The sequence below is a fragment of the Salvelinus sp. IW2-2015 genome, unplaced genomic scaffold (genome assembly GCF_002910315.2).
Source record: "Salvelinus sp. IW2-2015 unplaced genomic scaffold, ASM291031v2 Un_scaffold1135, whole genome shotgun sequence".
Lineage (NCBI taxonomy): Eukaryota > Metazoa > Chordata > Actinopteri > Salmoniformes > Salmonidae > Salvelinus > Salvelinus sp. IW2-2015.
In genome coordinates this window covers 571514-589555 of record NW_019942747.1, presented here as the reverse complement: position 1 = coordinate 589555, position 18042 = coordinate 571514, and the positions used below count along the sequence as shown (strand labels likewise).

Below are 18042 nucleotides of genomic sequence, written 5' to 3'. Positions count from 1 at the left end.
TATACAGGGAGTTTTGGTACCAGATCAATGTGGAGCTCTATACAGGGAGTTTTGGTACCAGATCAATGTGGAGCTATACACAGGGAGTTTTGGTACCAGATCAATGTGCAGAAGTACGAGGTATTTGAGGTAGATATACACTACATAGCCAAAAGTATCTCATTCCAAAATCATGGGCAATAATATGGATTTGGTCCCCTCTTTGCTGCTATAACAGCCTCCACTCTTTTGAGGAGGATTTCCACTAGATGTTGGAACGTTGCTGCTCGGACTTTATTCCATTCAGCCATATAGATTATAGTGTGGTCGAGCACTGATGTTGGGCGATTAGGGCTCACAGGCTGCTTTCCAATTTATCCCAAAGGTGTTCAATGGGGTTGAGGTCAAGGCTCTGTGCAAGCCTGTCAAGTTCTTCCACACCAATCTCGACAAACCATTTATGTATGGCCCTCGCTTTGAGCACGGAGGCATTGTCATGCTGACACAGGAAAGGGCCTTCCCGAAACTGTTGCCACAAAAGTGGAAGCACAGAATTGTCTGGAATGTCATTGTATGCTGTAGGTTTCCCCTCACCTGAACTAAGGGGCCTAGCCCGAACCATGAAAAACAGCCCCAGACCATTATTCCTCCTCCACCAAATTTTACAGTTGGCATTATGCGTTGGGGCAGGTAGTGTTCTCCTGTCATCCGCCAAACCCAGATTTGTCCGTCGGACTGCCAGATGGTGAAGCGTGATTCATAACTCCAGAGAACGCGTTTCCACTGCTCCAGAGTCCAATTGCGGCGCGCTTTACACGACTCCAACCGACACTTGGCATTGCGCATGGTAATCTTAGGTTTGTGTGCGGCTGCTCGGCCATGGAAACCCATTTCATGAAACTAGTTCTTGTGCTGACATTGCTTCCAGAGGCAGTTTGGAACTCAGTAGTGAGTGTTTCAAGCGAGGACAGACGATTTTTACACACAATGTACTTCAGTACTCGGCGGTCCCATTCTGTGAGCTTGTGTGGCCTACCACTTTGCGGCTGAGCCGTTGTTGCTCCTAGACGTTTCCACTTCCCAATAACAGCACTTAGTTGACCTGGGCAGCTCTAGCAGGGCAGACATTTGACGAACTGACTTATTGGAAAGGTGGCATCCTATGACGGTGCAACGTTGAAAGAGCAGTCTCTTACGTTCTATGTTCTACCTGGAAAAGTCAATAAGTTCCTATAATGATTGTTTATTTATGTAGTTGGATAGAAGAAGAGAAGCTAAAATTCACATTTTGGTGATTCAGATCATTATTATGTGGAAGAGGAATATAATAAATGTTATTGCATTTGTTTTGTATGTTTAGTGTTTTATTCGATTTTTTTCTGTGACTGTCTTGTACTACTAGGGGCCAATCAGAGAAAGCAGAGTCTATTTCCTCTGGTTTTCTATCAATGAAGACTGAGCGATCCATGGATTACCCTCTTCATTTCAGAAGAGGAGACTCTCTACAAAACAAAGGGTGAGATTCTGATGTGCACCCAGCTGTAAATACAGGCCTATGTTGTAATAATGCTGACCTCATGAAATAAAATGTCTGACTTAATGTAAAGCAAAAATACACATCAAGATAACAGATAGTTATAGGTAGGTTACCATGTGTTATATTATCATGATTAACAGGTAGTGTTATGGTTAGGTTACCATGTTGTTATATTATCTTGATAACAGTAGAGTTATATGGTAGGTTACGCATGTGTTATATTATCAATTGTATATTATTGCTTATTTGATGTTTTTAGGTAGGTTCCCATGTTGTTATATTTATCATTGATAACAGACTAGTTTTTAGGTAGGTTACCATCTTTAATCTGACATAGGTATGTAGGGTTGGCACCATGCTTATTTATCATCGTAAGCCCCAGTAGTTATAGGTAGGTTACAATGTGTTATAATGTTATTCATGTATAAGTATCCAGTTTCCTAGTGTAGGTTACCATGTTGTTTTTTGGTGTTGGTCGGGGATGGGGATAGAGCAGAGAGGATAGTTGAGTGTGAGGTTGTCGGTGTTAGCGCCGGAGTGGTTCGCTTCTATCACTTACTCATGATAACGATATAGCTTATTCCGCTCTAGCCGCTCCCTCCCCATGTGTTATAAAATTTATTTCTATTAAAGAATACAGACTCTGTTATAGGTAGGCCTCTCACCCCATCGTGTTTATTCAACTCCAGATTGATAGGAAGATAGTTATAGGTAAAGGCTTACCATGTGGTACTAATGATCATGATAAAGATAAGTTATGAGGGCGGCTCAGCGTGAACGCCGAGATGGCGTTGAGGGTAGTGTTACTCCATCGATCACCCACGATAGTCTATCTCGCGTCACGGCCAGCTTCATCTTCCTTTTTTATCCTATGTTGTTATATTATCTATTTGATTTAACAGATGTTATTAGGTTAGGTTACATTGGTTATATTTATTTCATGATAACATGATAGTTATGGTGTAGTGTATTCCATGTGGTTATATTACATTTATTGTATTAACAGTATAGTTTTAGGTAGGTGGGAACTACCACCCCCTCCCACCCTCGTATCTCCTTGTGAATCATAGATGAACAGATAAAGTTATGGTAAGAGTATATCCCATCGCTGCTTACACTTCTATTCCATCGATCAAAGATATGTTTATAGGTAGGTTTCCATGTTGTTATTTGTTATCTGTAATATTCGATTAGTATAGTTATAGTTGGATAGAAATCAGTCACTTAGTGGTGGTTTTACCAAGTGTGTTATATTTATCATGATAACAAATAGATTAGATTTATTGGTAGGGGGTATTTTTTTCTTTATCCTTACCCTTGCCCCTCCCCCATGGTGTTTATTAATTAATCACATGATATCAAAAAACAGCCTCTGTTTTTATTTTTACTTGGGAAGTTGTTGGGAACCCGCCATAGGTAGGATTACCATGGTGTTATATTATCATTGATATAACAGACTAGTTATAGGTAGGCCAGATCTCGCGCGGGGGAGATGGTGTTAGTGAGCCCACTTAACTACAATCGATAACTAGAATTTGTTATAAGCGTACAAGTAGAAAACCTTTAAATAGTACGTTATAATTATCAAATGTGACGACTACCTATAGCCTAGTATAGGGTAAAGAAGATACCCCTTTATCGCTGATGTGTCCTATACACGCGGTTTTATTCATGAATAAGGGTTAGTAACGTATAGAACCAGGTGCAGCCGTCATGTGGTCCTTACCCCACTTCGGAGATGCTTGTTATTAATAGGGTAATCATATGGGATGGAAGGGAGAGGAGGCGCAGGGTTAGGGTGAAGGATGTGAAAAGAATTACCATCATGTGTAATATTACTCCTTATTGATAGGTGAGGGGGCGAGACGTCCCAGGAGATATATAAAGGCCATAGGAACTATAACAGTAGTAGGGTGGGTGGGTATATTCCAGTGTGTTATCACGGAGATTTGTAATTACAAGGGTTACAGTATTAGTATTTGGTTAGGGTTAACCAGGGGATAGGTGGTGTGCAACAAGGATTATCACTGATAACAGACTACCCAGTTATGGATAATGGTAGGATTTCCCACCCCAGACGGGTTTTTTTAAGTTTAATTTTTTTTAGGAGGGGGCCAAGACACACAGGGTATTATTCCAGAAAATGTGTTAATAACTCCCCCCGGGTGGGGTATCTATATTGGTATTATACAGTATTAGGTTAATAGGTTTTAGGGAGGGCCCCGGAATAGGGAACTCTCCACCCATGGTGATATAATATTATCCGGGGGGGGGGGGGGATAGATAAATTACGCCCCAAGTTCATATATAAAGGGAACCGGGGGTGTTTGTATTTAGGGGAGCCGCCAATGAAAAAAAAACTCGCGAATACCTCCTGATGGTTCTATCTCTTCTTTCCCACCACACCCCGGGCGGCATCCTTTTGTTCCGCTTGCCTCCCACATCTTCTATACCTCCCGGCATCCGTACTTACTATTAACCCGTCTTTGATTACGTGTGTTCTCTGTTTTCTTTCACTACTACTAGGGGCCGTCTAGGAGACCTCATGGTATTCTGCTCTCTACTACAAGATTTAACCCCCCCATACCAGGGGGGGCGTAACTGATCCTTGTGTATTGGGACTGTCTGGCTCCTGATAGTATGCAGCGCTGATCCCTGACTCGGTTGTGCGGTCTCTTCTTATCTATATTCTTCTGGTTGATTTCTGTGTAAGTCATGCTACCGCCTACATACAGGGCACGGTCTTGATAACTAACGTCGCTCTACTGCCTGCGCTAGCTTGGGATATTTCAAAGAAAAAACCCCCCCGGGGGGTTTTTTATTTAAGTATTTAACAAAGGGGTATGCCCAAAGGGGGGAAAAACTAATCAGGGCCCCGGGGTTTGTGGTGGAAAGTTGTGTGCGGTGGGGTTTGCCCCCCTGCCGGGTGGGGGGGCATATAGAAGGGGTGGGGGGGGTGGGTCTCTTGGGGGGTTGTTTGTTTTCTTTGTCTTTGGTCTTTCTTTGGGGGTTTTGTTCTGCTGTACTCTTATGGTATATTCTGTCGCGAGCCGAGCGACGTATTGTTCTAGTTGGATTATTCGTTGGCTGTATTGAGCAGCAAGCAACTGTTCACTAGGTCTGGTTATGATTCCCTGCTGTGGAAGCAGCAGGCACTGGGTTTTCTCAGCATGAGTTTTTGGGTGATGTTCTTGCTGTAGCTTGGTTTTTTGGGGGGAATGGGCAAGAATTTTTTATTTGGATAAAAATAAGGCCCTCCCTCTTTTTAGGAAGGGGGGACAACCCCCATTAATTAACAGGTTTTATTTTTCCCCACACACCTTGAACCCCGACCAAAGAATTATCCCCCACCCCACCACCCCCCCCATTAGCTCCAACAAAAACCCCCCCCACTAGCCCCCCAACCCCCCATTACCATTTCCGCCCACACCACCCAACCCGCCCCATTTTTTCGCACCCTGGTGGCCCCAACCCCAATTACATCCCCAACCCAACCAGGCCCGCCCTCCCACCAGTTAATCAAAAAACGGACCACCCAACCCCCACACCCCCCCCATGTTATCACCCCAACCCACCCCCCACCCCTAATTATCCCCACAAAAATGGGCCCCCCCAACATTTATTCCCACCCCCCCCACTCCCACCGATTAAATTTCCACCCCGACTGGGGGCCCCCCCCCCCAGTTTTTTTTTTTCACATGGCCCCCCATTTATAACCCACCCAAAATATTCCATTATCCCACCATTTACCCGCAGCCCCCTCTTTATCCCACCCCCCCTCACCCAATTAAAATTTGTTTTCCACATGTTTTTTTTCCACCACCCCACCCCCAACCCCTATTTTTATTACCCACCCTTACCCCCCCCACCCCCACTACCCACCCATTTTCCCCCCAACCATACCCCAAATTACCAACCCCAAAAAATTTGGGGGGGGCCCCACCCACCCTTCCACCCCACTACTTTTGAACCCCACCTTGTCTCATACCCCCCCCCAGTTATTCCACTCCACTTTGCGCCCAGCCCACACCATTTACTCACCCATTCATTTCCCCCCCCCCGGCAGCGTGTGCCGTAGGTGGTAGGTTACCATGTGTTATATTATCAGGCCATTATGTGTTAATGAACTGATGAGTTTATTTTTATCAATGTATTTGATAACTGTTATTTCCAATTCCCACCAGGCCAGGAGAGGTACCCTGTGATATCTGCTCTGAGGTCCAAGCTGTGAAGTTCTGTCAGACCTGCAGTGTGTCCTACTGTGAGACCCACATCAGACAYCACTATACAATASCWYKACTACAGAYACACACYCTGGTGGATGTGACTGGAGACCTGGWGSAGYYACTCTGCCAACATGWCTARAGTTCTCTGGAGGTGTTCTGCAGGACAGACCAGATGCTGATCTGCAGTCAGTGTGCAGAGACAAACCACAAAGGACATGATATGATCTCCCATGAGATAAAACAAGCTGGAAGACAGGTAGATCCTGGTTTGTTTTAATTCTCTTCATTGAATTGATGTACAGTATTTGCTGGGTAAAGAGGGTTTGTGTCAAGAGCAAAATAACATGTTTCACAGAAAGGATTGACTCTTTCTTTGGTTTTCACAGCATAAGAGTTTTGATGGTGACCAACACACAACACTGACCTCAGATGATGGTAGGTAAATGTGAAAACACAGAATAAACTGACACAAACAATAGTATTTAATTTTAAAAAACATTTAAGAGGATATATTTTGTACGATATCAATAGTTGTCCCTTAACTGCTGGGATGAATAGTACACATTTGTTTTTGTAATTTTATTTTCAATAAAATCTGTTTTTCTCTCTCTCATTATTCCTTCACCAGTGCTGCCCCCTCCTGGTGACATCCAGGTCCTGTTGCTGACATCAGACTCTGTGTCTCTGAGCTGGAGTTCTCCTCAGGGGATTAAAGGATCCCACAAGTTCAGGGTCACCTGGGAATGTGACGGGGAAACAAGCTCATCAAGAGTGAAAGATGTGTATCATCTTAAAATAAGCAGTCTCCAACCTGGTAAAAAGTACCAGTTCAGTGTGGCTACAGAGGGAGAAGATGGAAGACAAAGTAGATGGGCCTCAGCATCTTTATTCACAGGTAAAGAGTTTGGTTTTAGTCATGTTTTACTGACATACTTTGTGTTTTAAGAGAGATATTGTTATGGATCTTAAAATAAATCTTGATTTATGTTCCAGTGGTTCCACCCAGAGACTTAAAGGTAGACCATTTGAAAGATACCTCCTTCACTCTCCACTGGACCAAGGCTGAAGGAATGGAGAAAGTTCCACAACGCTTCCTCATATTCTACTGTATCCCAGGAACTGGCCTCCATGCAGAGAATACTAAAGACTGCCACACAACATTCTCAAACCTGCAACCTGGTACTGAGTACACTGTCAGCATCTCTACTGTGCTGAACAATGGGGAAGAGAGTGAACCAGTCTCTACAACCATCTGCACCATTAAGAGATCTCCTTACCTTGTTACAGATCATCTCTTTACCAGTAACTACAACAGACATTATGTTACATTACAAATTAACTTCTGTTGTGACTTCTGTTTTAACTTATTTCTTCCCACATCAAAAGCAATTGCTAATACATGTTTATCCCTGGACTTATTCTACTTTTTCCTCCTGTAGTATATTTCTGGAGTTAAACTGTAACATTAACAATAATGTGTTTTCCCTTAGTACTTCCTGCTCCAGACCAGCTGACTGTTGACTCAGTGGACACCACATCAGCTGCTGTTAGCTGGAACCAGCCACCAGGATTGGACCAAACCCAACATCATTACCAGATCTCCTACCACTGTTCAGGGACAGAACCACACATCACTACCACGTCTTCACACAGCATCACTCTCTCTGACCTGCAAGGTGGTACTCAGTACTCTGTCACTGTCTGCACTGTGCTGGAAAATGGAAAGCAAAGTCAACTGGCATCAACAACCCTCACCACAAGTAAGGAAATACTCTACTTAAGTATTATGTCTGGTGTTAAAGTTTATTTAACTTTAACTAGTAAAACACTTGTTATTGTGGAGAGTATTGATATTCACAGCATTCTTTTCATTTATATTTCAGTAATAAGGCTTGAGAACCTGTGGATTATCATGTGAAAAACTCCTGACTAAGGCCTGTTCTTAGGAGGGTGTTATTCATGATAATTCCCGATTTCGAGGGTCTTATTGCTTTTATAAAACGGTTGCCAAAAGATTAAAAAAGATGAACAACAGGTTTTCATTAAAAATGTACTTTTAATGAGTAACTTAGTTTTATTTCATCCTTTCACCAGACAATATAGTCTGGGTTAAAGCCAGTTGTTAGTTACCCTCTGTGCCTCTTCTTGTAAAGTTTTTATTACGAGCCCCTCGGGTGTCTGGTTCTACTGCTGTTGACTTCTTTATCTTCTCGTGGTCCTGCTCACTGATGGCTGCATGGAACGTTGCCTTGTCCTTCCTCTGTCGCTGCAGTTGTTTAACAATGTCCACGAGACGTTGGATGTTGTGAAGTCTGAGTCTTTCATTAGACACCAGGAAAGGCTCACAGGGGGGTCGTTATGTATCAGTTTAACTGGGTACAGAGACCCGTGTAGCTGCTCAGCCTGTACATTCCACCCTTAATATTCCTCACACTGCCGTAAAACTCCCCTGAATAGTTTTCAACCTTTCTTTTGTAGTTGTCTCAAAACAGATAGTTGTCCCCTTTTCACTAAGCCAGGCCATGAAACATCTCAGCCCAGTTTGTCTGCTTGACTGTGTTAGCTTCATTACGGCTCTTTTCCAGAGAGTCCAGGGGGTTATGTAGCATTATATTGAACCACTCCAATATGATATACTTCCGTGCGGCAGAATACATTCTGAGTAAAGATTTCAGATGAATCCCGTGTACCGTGTGGTGCTGAGGCTGACCCCCTTAAATAGCTGCCGACACATTACGTCCTCCTTTTCTCGGCTCATTCCAGAGAGGATTGGCTTGGTAAGAGCTCTATGTTAGAGTGTATAAGAGCAGAAGTATACCCACAGCTATTCAGTAGCTTGGAGCAGCTAGCTAGTCTTACCAGCTGGGTGCTCTGCTGTCCCCCCACTTGGTTTGGCTTGTGCCATCTGGTTTGGGTTTTGTCTCTGTTTTAATTACTTGTGACAGTGTACCAACCTGGGCGATACTTGGTTTGGTCTACCAGTATTGCGGCGCTGAGGGTTTGTCTTAGTTGTCTGTGAGACTTGTCTGTCCACCGGTACCCTCCCGGTTATAGCCTTCGGGTTGGGGACGCGCGCCTAACCTGCAGCTGGGAGTTACTGTGTTGTTTTCACTCCGGGAGGTGTTGCGAGGTGCCACATCTCTTGTTCACAGGAGAGCCATCTTGCTATTATCCTTGTGTGTTCATGTGAACGAGCTTATGCAGGATGTAAGCTAGCTTAACGAGAGGTGAACATTGCTTTAGGATATGCCGCAGATATGAACACATTTTCGTAGATCCTGCAACCTGAACCTACAGTACCTGTATATACTAGCAAGAAATAATTATAAACGTGTGTTGGTAGAACGTCCCTTCACGCGATAGTGTATGAGACTAAGGCTGATCTGTAGGTCTTTTATATACATATCATACAGTATTGTGCAGTGTTTACTATAGACAGAGTATTATTTCACTGTTTATGCCACCATAGTGAGATTACACTGTGTATTCACACAGTTGCTGGTTAGTTTTCTGTTACACTATTTTACAGTACAGAGAGTAACTGTCATAGTTTCCAATGGAAACACACATCTCAGCTCTATTACAGTCCTTGTGCCCAAGAACACCAAGGTAACCTGCCTGAATAAACTACGACCCGCAGCACTCACTCCGTAGCCATGGTAGTGCTTTGAAAGGCTGGTCATGGCTCACATTACCAATCATCCCAGAGAACCCTAGACCACTCAATTTGCATACCGCCCCAACAGATCCACAGATGACAAAAGGAACACGTATGTGAGAATACTGTTCATTGACTACAGCTCAGCATTCAACACCATTGTGCCCTGAAAGCTTATCACTAAGCTAAGGACCCTGGGACTGAACACCTCCCTCTGCAACTGGATCCTGGACTTCCTGACGGGCCGCCCCCAGGTGTTAAGGGTAGGCAACATCACATCTGTCATGATGATCCTCAACACAGATGCCCCTCAGGGGTGCCTGCTTAGTCACCTCCTGTGCTCCTTGTTCACACAAGAATGCGTGGCCAAGCACGAATCCAACACCATCATTAAGTTTGCCGACGACACAACGGTGGTAGGCCTGATCCTGACAACGATGAGACAGCCTACAGGGAGGAGGTAATAGACCCGGCAGTGTGGTGCCAGGACATCAACCTGTCCCTCAAGACAAAGGTGCTGATCGTGGACTACAGGAAAAGGTGGATCGAGTTTACCCTCATTCACATCGAGTGTGCTGTAGTGGAGCTGGTCGAGAGCTTCAAGTTTCTTGGTGTCCACAATTGTTAACAAACTATCACTGTCCAAACACACCAAGACAGTCATGAACAGGGAACGACAATAGCTATTCCCCCTCAGGAAGTCTAGGTCCAAAGGGCTCCCTAACAGCTTTTACCAACAAGCCACAAGACTGCTGAACAGTTAATCAAATGGCTACCAGGACAATTTGCATTGACCACCCCCCCCCTTTTTTTTCTCTACGCTGCTGCTACTCTCTGTTTATTATCTATGCAAGTGTCACTTTACCCCTACCTACATGTACATATTACCTTAATTACCTCCACTAACCTGTACCCCCTGCACATTGACTCGCTCCCGGCACCCCATGTATATAGCCTCGTTATTATTATTTTATTGTGTTACTTTTTTCAATTTTTTTTAAACTTTATTTTATTTAGTAAATATTTTCTTAACTCTTCTCTTTCTTAAAACTGCATTGTTGGTTAAGGGATTGTAGACATTGCAAGGTAAGGTCTACACCTGTTGTATTCAGTGCATGTGACAAACATTTGATTTGATTGTACCTGTGTTTACCATATTTGTGATGCACTTTACAGTACAGACAGTAACTATCCCTTAATTAGAAACTGACATCTCTATTACACTACTGTTTACCCACACAGTGTATAGCTGGGTTTACCATAGTTTTTGTGTTGTACTACTTACAGTAGGCTACATACAGTAACTATGCCTGTTTCCTTTGGAAAGTCACTTTTCAGCTATTACACTGCAGTCTTGCACAGTGTGTAGCTGAGGTTACTTACTCTGTTTTACTTACAGTTAAGAACAAGTTTGAACACTGTTAAAGCTCCCAATTTAGCGCTTTATTGACACCGTTTCCGTCCAAAACTGAGCTTTGTCATTTCCAACAAACAAACTGAGTGCTCACTTCCCAAAATATACACATTACATCTCACATGACCATTACACACATGACGCATGGTGGGTGTGGAAGCAATTCAATTCTCTTTTGTGCACAGTCAATCATAATTAATCACAGAGGTACATATGGTCATAAAGGATTATGTACATACAAATGGGTTAAAGTTAAAACTTAGGCAACAGTAAAAAAGATTATGCTGGAAACCCCTTCACTTTTTCCACAATTTGTTAAGTTACAGCCTTATTCTAAAATTGATTAAATCGTTTTTTCCCCCTCATCAATCGACAGGAAATACCCTATAATGACAAGGCAAAAACACGTTTTTAGAAATGTTTGCAACTTTATAACAATGTTAAACTTAAATATTACATTTACATAAGTATTCGGACCCTTTACTCAGTARTTTGTTGAAGCACCTTTGGCAGTGATTACAGCCTCGAGTCTTCTTGGGTATGACGCTTCAAGCGTATTTGGGGAGTTTCTCCAATTCTTCTCTGCAGATCCTCTCAAGCTCTGTCAGGTTGGATGGGGAGCGTCGCTGCACAGCTATTTTAAGGTGTCTCCAGAGATGTTCGATGCAGTTCCAAGTCCGGCTCTGGCTGGGACTTGCTTCCATTCAGCCACATATCAAGACATTCCGAGACTTTCTTGCATTGTTTTGGGTTTATCAAAATGTTGTAAAAAGTCAAGGGGTCTGAAACTTTCCGAAAGGCACTTTACACTGAGTGTATAGCCATTAGGAACACCTGCTCGTTGACAAAGGTGAATCCTGTTAAATCCACTTCAAATCAGTGTAGATGAAGGGGAGACAGGTTAAAGAAGGATTCTTACGCCTTGAAAACGACTGAGACATGGATTGTGTACATGTGCCATTCAGAGGGTGAATGGGCAAGACAAAAAGATTGAAGTGCCTTTGAACAGGGTATGGTAGTAGTGCCAGACGTACCGGTTGAGTGTGTCAAGAACTGCAAAGCTGTTGGTTTTTCAATCTCAAAAGTTTCTTTCTGTATCAAGAATGTCCACCACCCGCAGGACATCCAGCCGACGGCAGGTCAGTGGTCAAAAAAGATCATTGATGAAAGAGGACAAAGAAGGCTGACACATTGTGCAGAGCAACAGACGGGCTACAGTTAGTCAACTGACAGTCCAGTACAATGTTGGTGCCCAAAGACCCATAAAAGAATGCACAACTTGTCGTACCTTGACASYATTGGSGTATGGCAGCTGACGACCTTACAGAGTTCCACTTCTTTCAGCAAGAAACAAAAACTGCGGTTGCACTGGGCTAAGGAACCAAAGCACTGGACACTGGAGAGTTTAAAAAACATTGCCTGGTCTGATGAATCCCAGTCCCTGCTGTTTCACGTTGATGAGAGAACTAGGGTACGGAGAAACCCACATGAATACATGCATCCATCATGCCACGTGTTACCATTACAGGCTGCTGGTGGTGGTGTGATGGTGAGGGCTGTGTTTTCATGACACACATTGGGCCCCTTGATAAAAGTGGAGGCACGTTTGAATGCCACAGGATATCTGGACATCATTGTCGATCAGGTGCATCCCTTCATGGCAGCAGTGRATCCATCTGCTAATGGATTTGTTCAGCAGGATAAAGCCCCATGCCACAGGGCTAGGATTGTCCAGGAATGTTTCCACAAACATGACAGTGAATTCAGCTTACTACAGTGGCCTGCCCAGTCACCAGATCTCAATCTCTGGGATGAGATGGAAGGAGCTATTCAGAGTAGATATTCACTACCAGCCAACTTGACACAACTGTGGAAAGCATTGGAGTCAGCCTGGGCCAGCATCCCTGTGGAATGCTTTCGACACCTTGTAGAGTCCATGACCCAACAAATTGAGGCTGTTCTGAGGGCAAAAGGGGGTGCAACTSAATATTAGGAAGGTGTTCTTAATGTTTTGTACACTCAGTGTAAACAGCAACACCATGTAGATGTTCTAACCATATATTGCTACCACTGTATCATCAAAGGAATTATCTAAGTGAGTTTCAGAGATAGACAGTATACAGTYGTGGAAAAYGTACTCAGATTTCATTCTTGAGCAAAAGTAAAAAGTGCAAGTAAATACTATACATCAAATTCCTTATATTAAGCAAACCAGGCGGCATGATTTTTTATTTTTTTACGGTCAGTCAGTGGCACACTGACAGCAAGGAGTCATCAGGCCAGGTAGTCCTGAGGCATGGTCCTAGGGCTCAGGTCCTCTGGGAGGGGAGGGAGGATGGGAGAGAGAATTAGAGGGAGCATACTTAAATTCTCACAGGACACCGGATAATAACACCAGATAGGACAGACTTACCCTAGCCCCACGGCACATAGACTACTGCAGCATAGATACTGTAGGCTGAGACAGGGGGGGGGGTCGGAAGACACTGTCCCCGTCCGACAATAACCCCGAACAGGGCCAACCAGGCAGGATATAACCCCATCTACTTTGCTAAAGAACGTCCCAAACACAACCAGAGGGATATCAACAGGCCACCAACCTACTACCCTGAGACAAGGCGGAGTATAGCCCACGAAGATCCCCTCCATTGCACGAGCCCGAGGGGGCGACAAACCGGACAGGAAGATCACGTCAGTGACTCAACCCACTCAGCCATCAGTGACTCAACCCACCTGAGACATGACCGTGGTATTTATTTGAGCTGATAGTGCAGGGTGAACTGCTCACAGTGGGTGTTCTACAAGGGTAAACTGTCTGTGCTAACAGTATAACTCAGGTTAGTAGGCACATGATTACTGCTGACAGTAGCTGTAGGATAAAATTAAGTTACTTACATTATGATTGACAACACACCTGGGAAAATGTACATTTYCAGCAGCATTACAACAGCTCAGTGACACAATGGTAGAGATTATCTGAGCAAGGCTTGGGTCACTGATAAGTCATTGTCTCAACACGCTCTTGAATTACGAGGACAGGGCCCAGGCACTAAGATGATTCTGATGGACTCTGTCATTCCTGTAGATTATTTGTGTGTACCTCGTTATCCTGACTCTGTTCTATGCTTCGGTAATCATTTGTGGACCTTAGATGCTGCTACCTCGTTTTAGTGTGGTTATCATTACTATATTTTATATAACTGTTACAGTCACTATAATTGCTGCCTACTAGTATGTGTATCAGCAAGGTTTTTATTGTTTGTTATAACGTTACCACTGTAATGTATAGCCTTAGATGGTACTGCTGTAGTAAAGGGCACCATTGCCAGTTTCTATAGGTCCCAGAACGACAAGTCCTGGTGGCCTTTTGATTAATTGTTCAGCAGTCTTATGGCTTGGGGGTAGAAGCTGTTAAGGAGCCTTAAGGACCTAGACTTGACGCTCCGGTACCGCTTGCCGTGTGGTAGAAGCAAGAACAGTCTATCACCTGGGTGACTGGAGTCCTTAACACATTTTTGGGCCTTCCTCTGACACCACACTAGTATATAGGTACTGGATGGCAGGAAGCTTGGCCCCAGTGATATACTGGGCTGTACGCATTACCCTCTTAGCGCCTTAGAGTCAGATGCAGAGCAATTGCCATACCAGGCGGTGATGCAACTGGTCAGGATGCTCTCGATGGTGCAGGTGCAGAACTTTTTGAGGATCTGGGACCCATGGCAAATATTTTCACCTCCAGGTAGCCATTTTTTCATGATCTAGGTCTCCGGATTTAGTGACCAATAGATGCACCACTGGGTGCTTGCTGAGCGCAGGATGACTGTCATCTGATATAGAAGGATATTACCTATGTAACATAGCTACTGGACACCGGGGCTGACACAATCATGATCATATAAGCAATACTGCAGAAGTCAGTAGCTCCACAATCCAGAATCAAACAAATGTAAACATTGTGAGCAGAGGATCATGTCCCTGATCTTGAGGGTGAAACCGGGACTACAGTAGAAACAGTATCAGCGTTGATGCAGAATTGGGTGGCCCACAGCTCAGAGCTAGCGTCAGCGTTGACGAAGAGGAACAGAGCCGTGATGAGTTCCAGTATATTGTCATTGGGCTGCTAGCAATCAATGTTGAACAGATGCTCAGTATGCAGGTAGCATAACATGAGAGGACAAAGCAGTGTTAGTTAAGTGATGATGACTGATGTTCCATGCTAATTATTTTATCTAGGGGGTATGAGAGTACGATATACATGCAATTGTCCATAAGCAAACAGAACTTAAGAGATCATAGCTTTAAAAAGGGGAAAAGGGAAAAACAAAAAAAAAAAAAAAAACCCCCTGTTTTGTGTTATTTCCGACTGAGAGGAGAGCGCATAAGTTATCATATGGACCGCCTCTGGAAAAGCAGAATGTAAATACAACACTGTTGCCTTAACTTGGACTCATACTTGTGCTACTGAGAGAGGAGAGATACTCTTCGACGTGCATGTTGTCCTCTTTTCTGTAGGCCATGAGATTAGCAGAGAGATGGATCCTGAGCAGACTACACAATGAACTGAATCCCTTCTATTGGACCATGATAAAGAAACGCTGCACTTAGCTGATGGACATTTGTAATGGAAAAGCATACATGGTGACATAACAGAAGACATCGTACAGAGAGTAGACAGAATGCTGCAGCTCAGCCATGACATACCATCACATACCATCACATAGCATCACATAGCATCACATAGCATCACATAGCATCACATAGCATCACATACCATTACATAGCATCACATAGCATCACATACCATCACATAGCATCACATAGCATCACATACCATCACATACCATCACATAGCATCACATAGCATAACACAACATACAGTATACTAACAACCGCCCAGAACTGCAACTAAACAGTAGCTATGTATAACCACCTGTACTATCTAATCCTTGATTCATAAAACCAAAATCGCTACTGTCATTAACGTTGTTCCTCAATTATTACACATCATATTTGGATGAGTATTTGGTGTCCAGATGTTTAGTTACGCCGGGACACTTTCCATCATCAGCTGATCCAGGAAGTCATTTTCTGACAATATTGCATGTGACGCGACAACAGTCCAAAGTGAAGGGAAAACAGTGTTTGTGAGGAATGTGAAGAATATTTTGGTGTCTCATTCGACCAACCACTGGTCTTGTGGTTAGTGTCAGCCCTGTGATTGGTAGGTTGGGAGTTTGACACCCGGCCGAGTCATACCAAACAGTGTAAAACTGGGACTAAATGAGTCTCTGCTTGGCACTCAGCATTAAGGAGACTAAATGAGTCTCTGCTTGGCACTCAGCATTAAGGAGACTAAATGAGTCTCTGCTCTGGCATCAACATTAAGGAGACTAAATGAGTTCCTCTGCTTGGCACTCAGCATTAAGGAGACTAAAGAGTCTCTGCTTGGCCACTCCATAGGAGACTAATATGAGTCTCTGCTTGGCACTCACATTAAGGAGACTAAATGAGTCTCTGCTTGGCACTCAGCATTAAGGAGGGACTAAATGAGTCTCTGCTGGCACTCAGCATTAAGGAAACTAAATGATCTCTGCTTGGCACTCAACATTAAGGAGACTAAATGAGTCTCTGCTTGGCACTCAATTAAAGGAACTAAATGAGTCTCTGCTTGGCACTCCAGCTAAGGAGACTAAATGAGTCTCTGCTTGGGCACTCAACATTAAGGAGACTAAATGAGTCTCTGCTTGGCTACTCAACATTAAGGAGACTAAATTGACCGGTCTCTGCTTGGCACTCAGGACTTATCAGGAGACTAAATGTGTCATGTTTTGTCTTTGACATCATGTTCTTGTCCTGTGCTTCCTCTGCTTGGTCTTATTAGGTCTTCCTCTTTTCTATCCTCTCTCTCCCCCTCCTCTCTCCTCTCTCGCTCTCTCTCTCTATCGTTCCGTTCTGCTCTCCACGGCTGTTATCTCATTCTCCTAAGTACTCATTTACTCTTTCACACTGTCCCCTATTTGCCTCTGATTAGAGTCCCTATTTCTCCCTCTGTTTTCCGCTTCTGTCCTTGTCGGATTCTTGTTTGATGTTTGCTGTTCTGTGTCCTTGTTCCGCCATGTCGTGTTTTTTGCCTTCTTCAGATGCTGCGTGTGAGCAGGTGTCTATGTCAGCTAGGGCCTGTGCCTTCCTGAGCGACCTGCAGTCTGTGGTCGCGTCTCCAGTGTTCTCTCACTGACTGAGAGGATTTCAGTTTCCTGTTTTGGATTACCTTTGATAATATCCAGGAGAATCATTGTTTGTTTATAAGCCTGGAATAAAGACTCTGTTTCTATTACGTCGCTTTTGGGTCCTCATTCACCAGCATAACAAAGAATCCGACAAGAATGGACCCAGCGACTACGATTCTCGCACACTGCCGTCGAGATCCAGGGAGCAAATGCTCGGCAGACACGAGCAGGATTGTCTGCCTGTGTCATGCCGTTGAGACCTGTCCGCTCAGGTCTCCGATCTCTCAGGAAGTTCAGGAGTCTTCGTCTCGTGCCACCAGCTACTTCCTGGTTTCCGAGTCTCCGGAACCTAGGGTTAATAACCACCATGTTACTCTGGGCAGCCACTGAGTGTCGCTCCTTTCTGCACCAGTGTGATATTGTGTTCTCTCTTCCAGCCCAACACATACTCAAGAGACAGAGCTCGATCGCTTACGTCTATACTCCTTACTGTGGGCTCGGAGTGGGGCACAGCTTATCTGGGAGGCAAGGGCTGAGTGTTCTAACGTTTATCAGAACTTTAAAGAGGGATGCATGGTACGGTTTTTGATCGTTCAGTTTTTTGGGAAGGAGGCTCCCAGGGCCCTGGCTTCCCTATGTCAAGGTGATCGATCCATAACGGATTACTCTATAGAGTTTCGCACTCTTGCTGCATCCAGTGACTGGACGAGCCGGCGTTGCTGCGCTCGTTTTCTGGAGGGACTCGCTGAGGTTAAGGATGAGATTCTCCGGGAGTTCTTCCAGGTGGACTCTTTGAATTGCACTCGCCATCCGCATAGAACGACGGGTAGATCTCGTCACCGAGCTCGTGGAAGAGAGTCGCGTACGGTGTCTCCCTCTCCGCTCAACCTTCTCTCCAACCGGTCTAGAGACTGAGCCATGCAGCTGGGAGTTTTCTATTGTATGTGGGAGAGGGAACGGAGAATCACCAACCGCCTTTGCCTCTATTGCGGTTCTGGCTG

The 18042-nt window shown here is 44.3% G+C and overlaps 1 protein-coding gene across 3 annotated transcripts in view; it reads left to right on the top strand.

Moving 5' to 3' along the window:
• Positions 1-18042, top strand: part of LOC112069861 (interferon-induced very large GTPase 1-like) — an 80546-nt gene that overhangs the window by 53169 nt on the left and 9335 nt on the right. Inside the window, exon 6 of one of the 3 annotated variants that reach the window (XM_070438751.1) lies at positions 7233-7502. The exons of the other annotated variants lie outside the window; for them this stretch is intronic. Coding sequence (XP_070294852.1) covers positions 7233-7502 — 270 coding nt within the window. The remainder of the gene's footprint in view (positions 1-7232; positions 7503-18042) is intronic. 3 annotated transcript variants of the gene reach the window in all.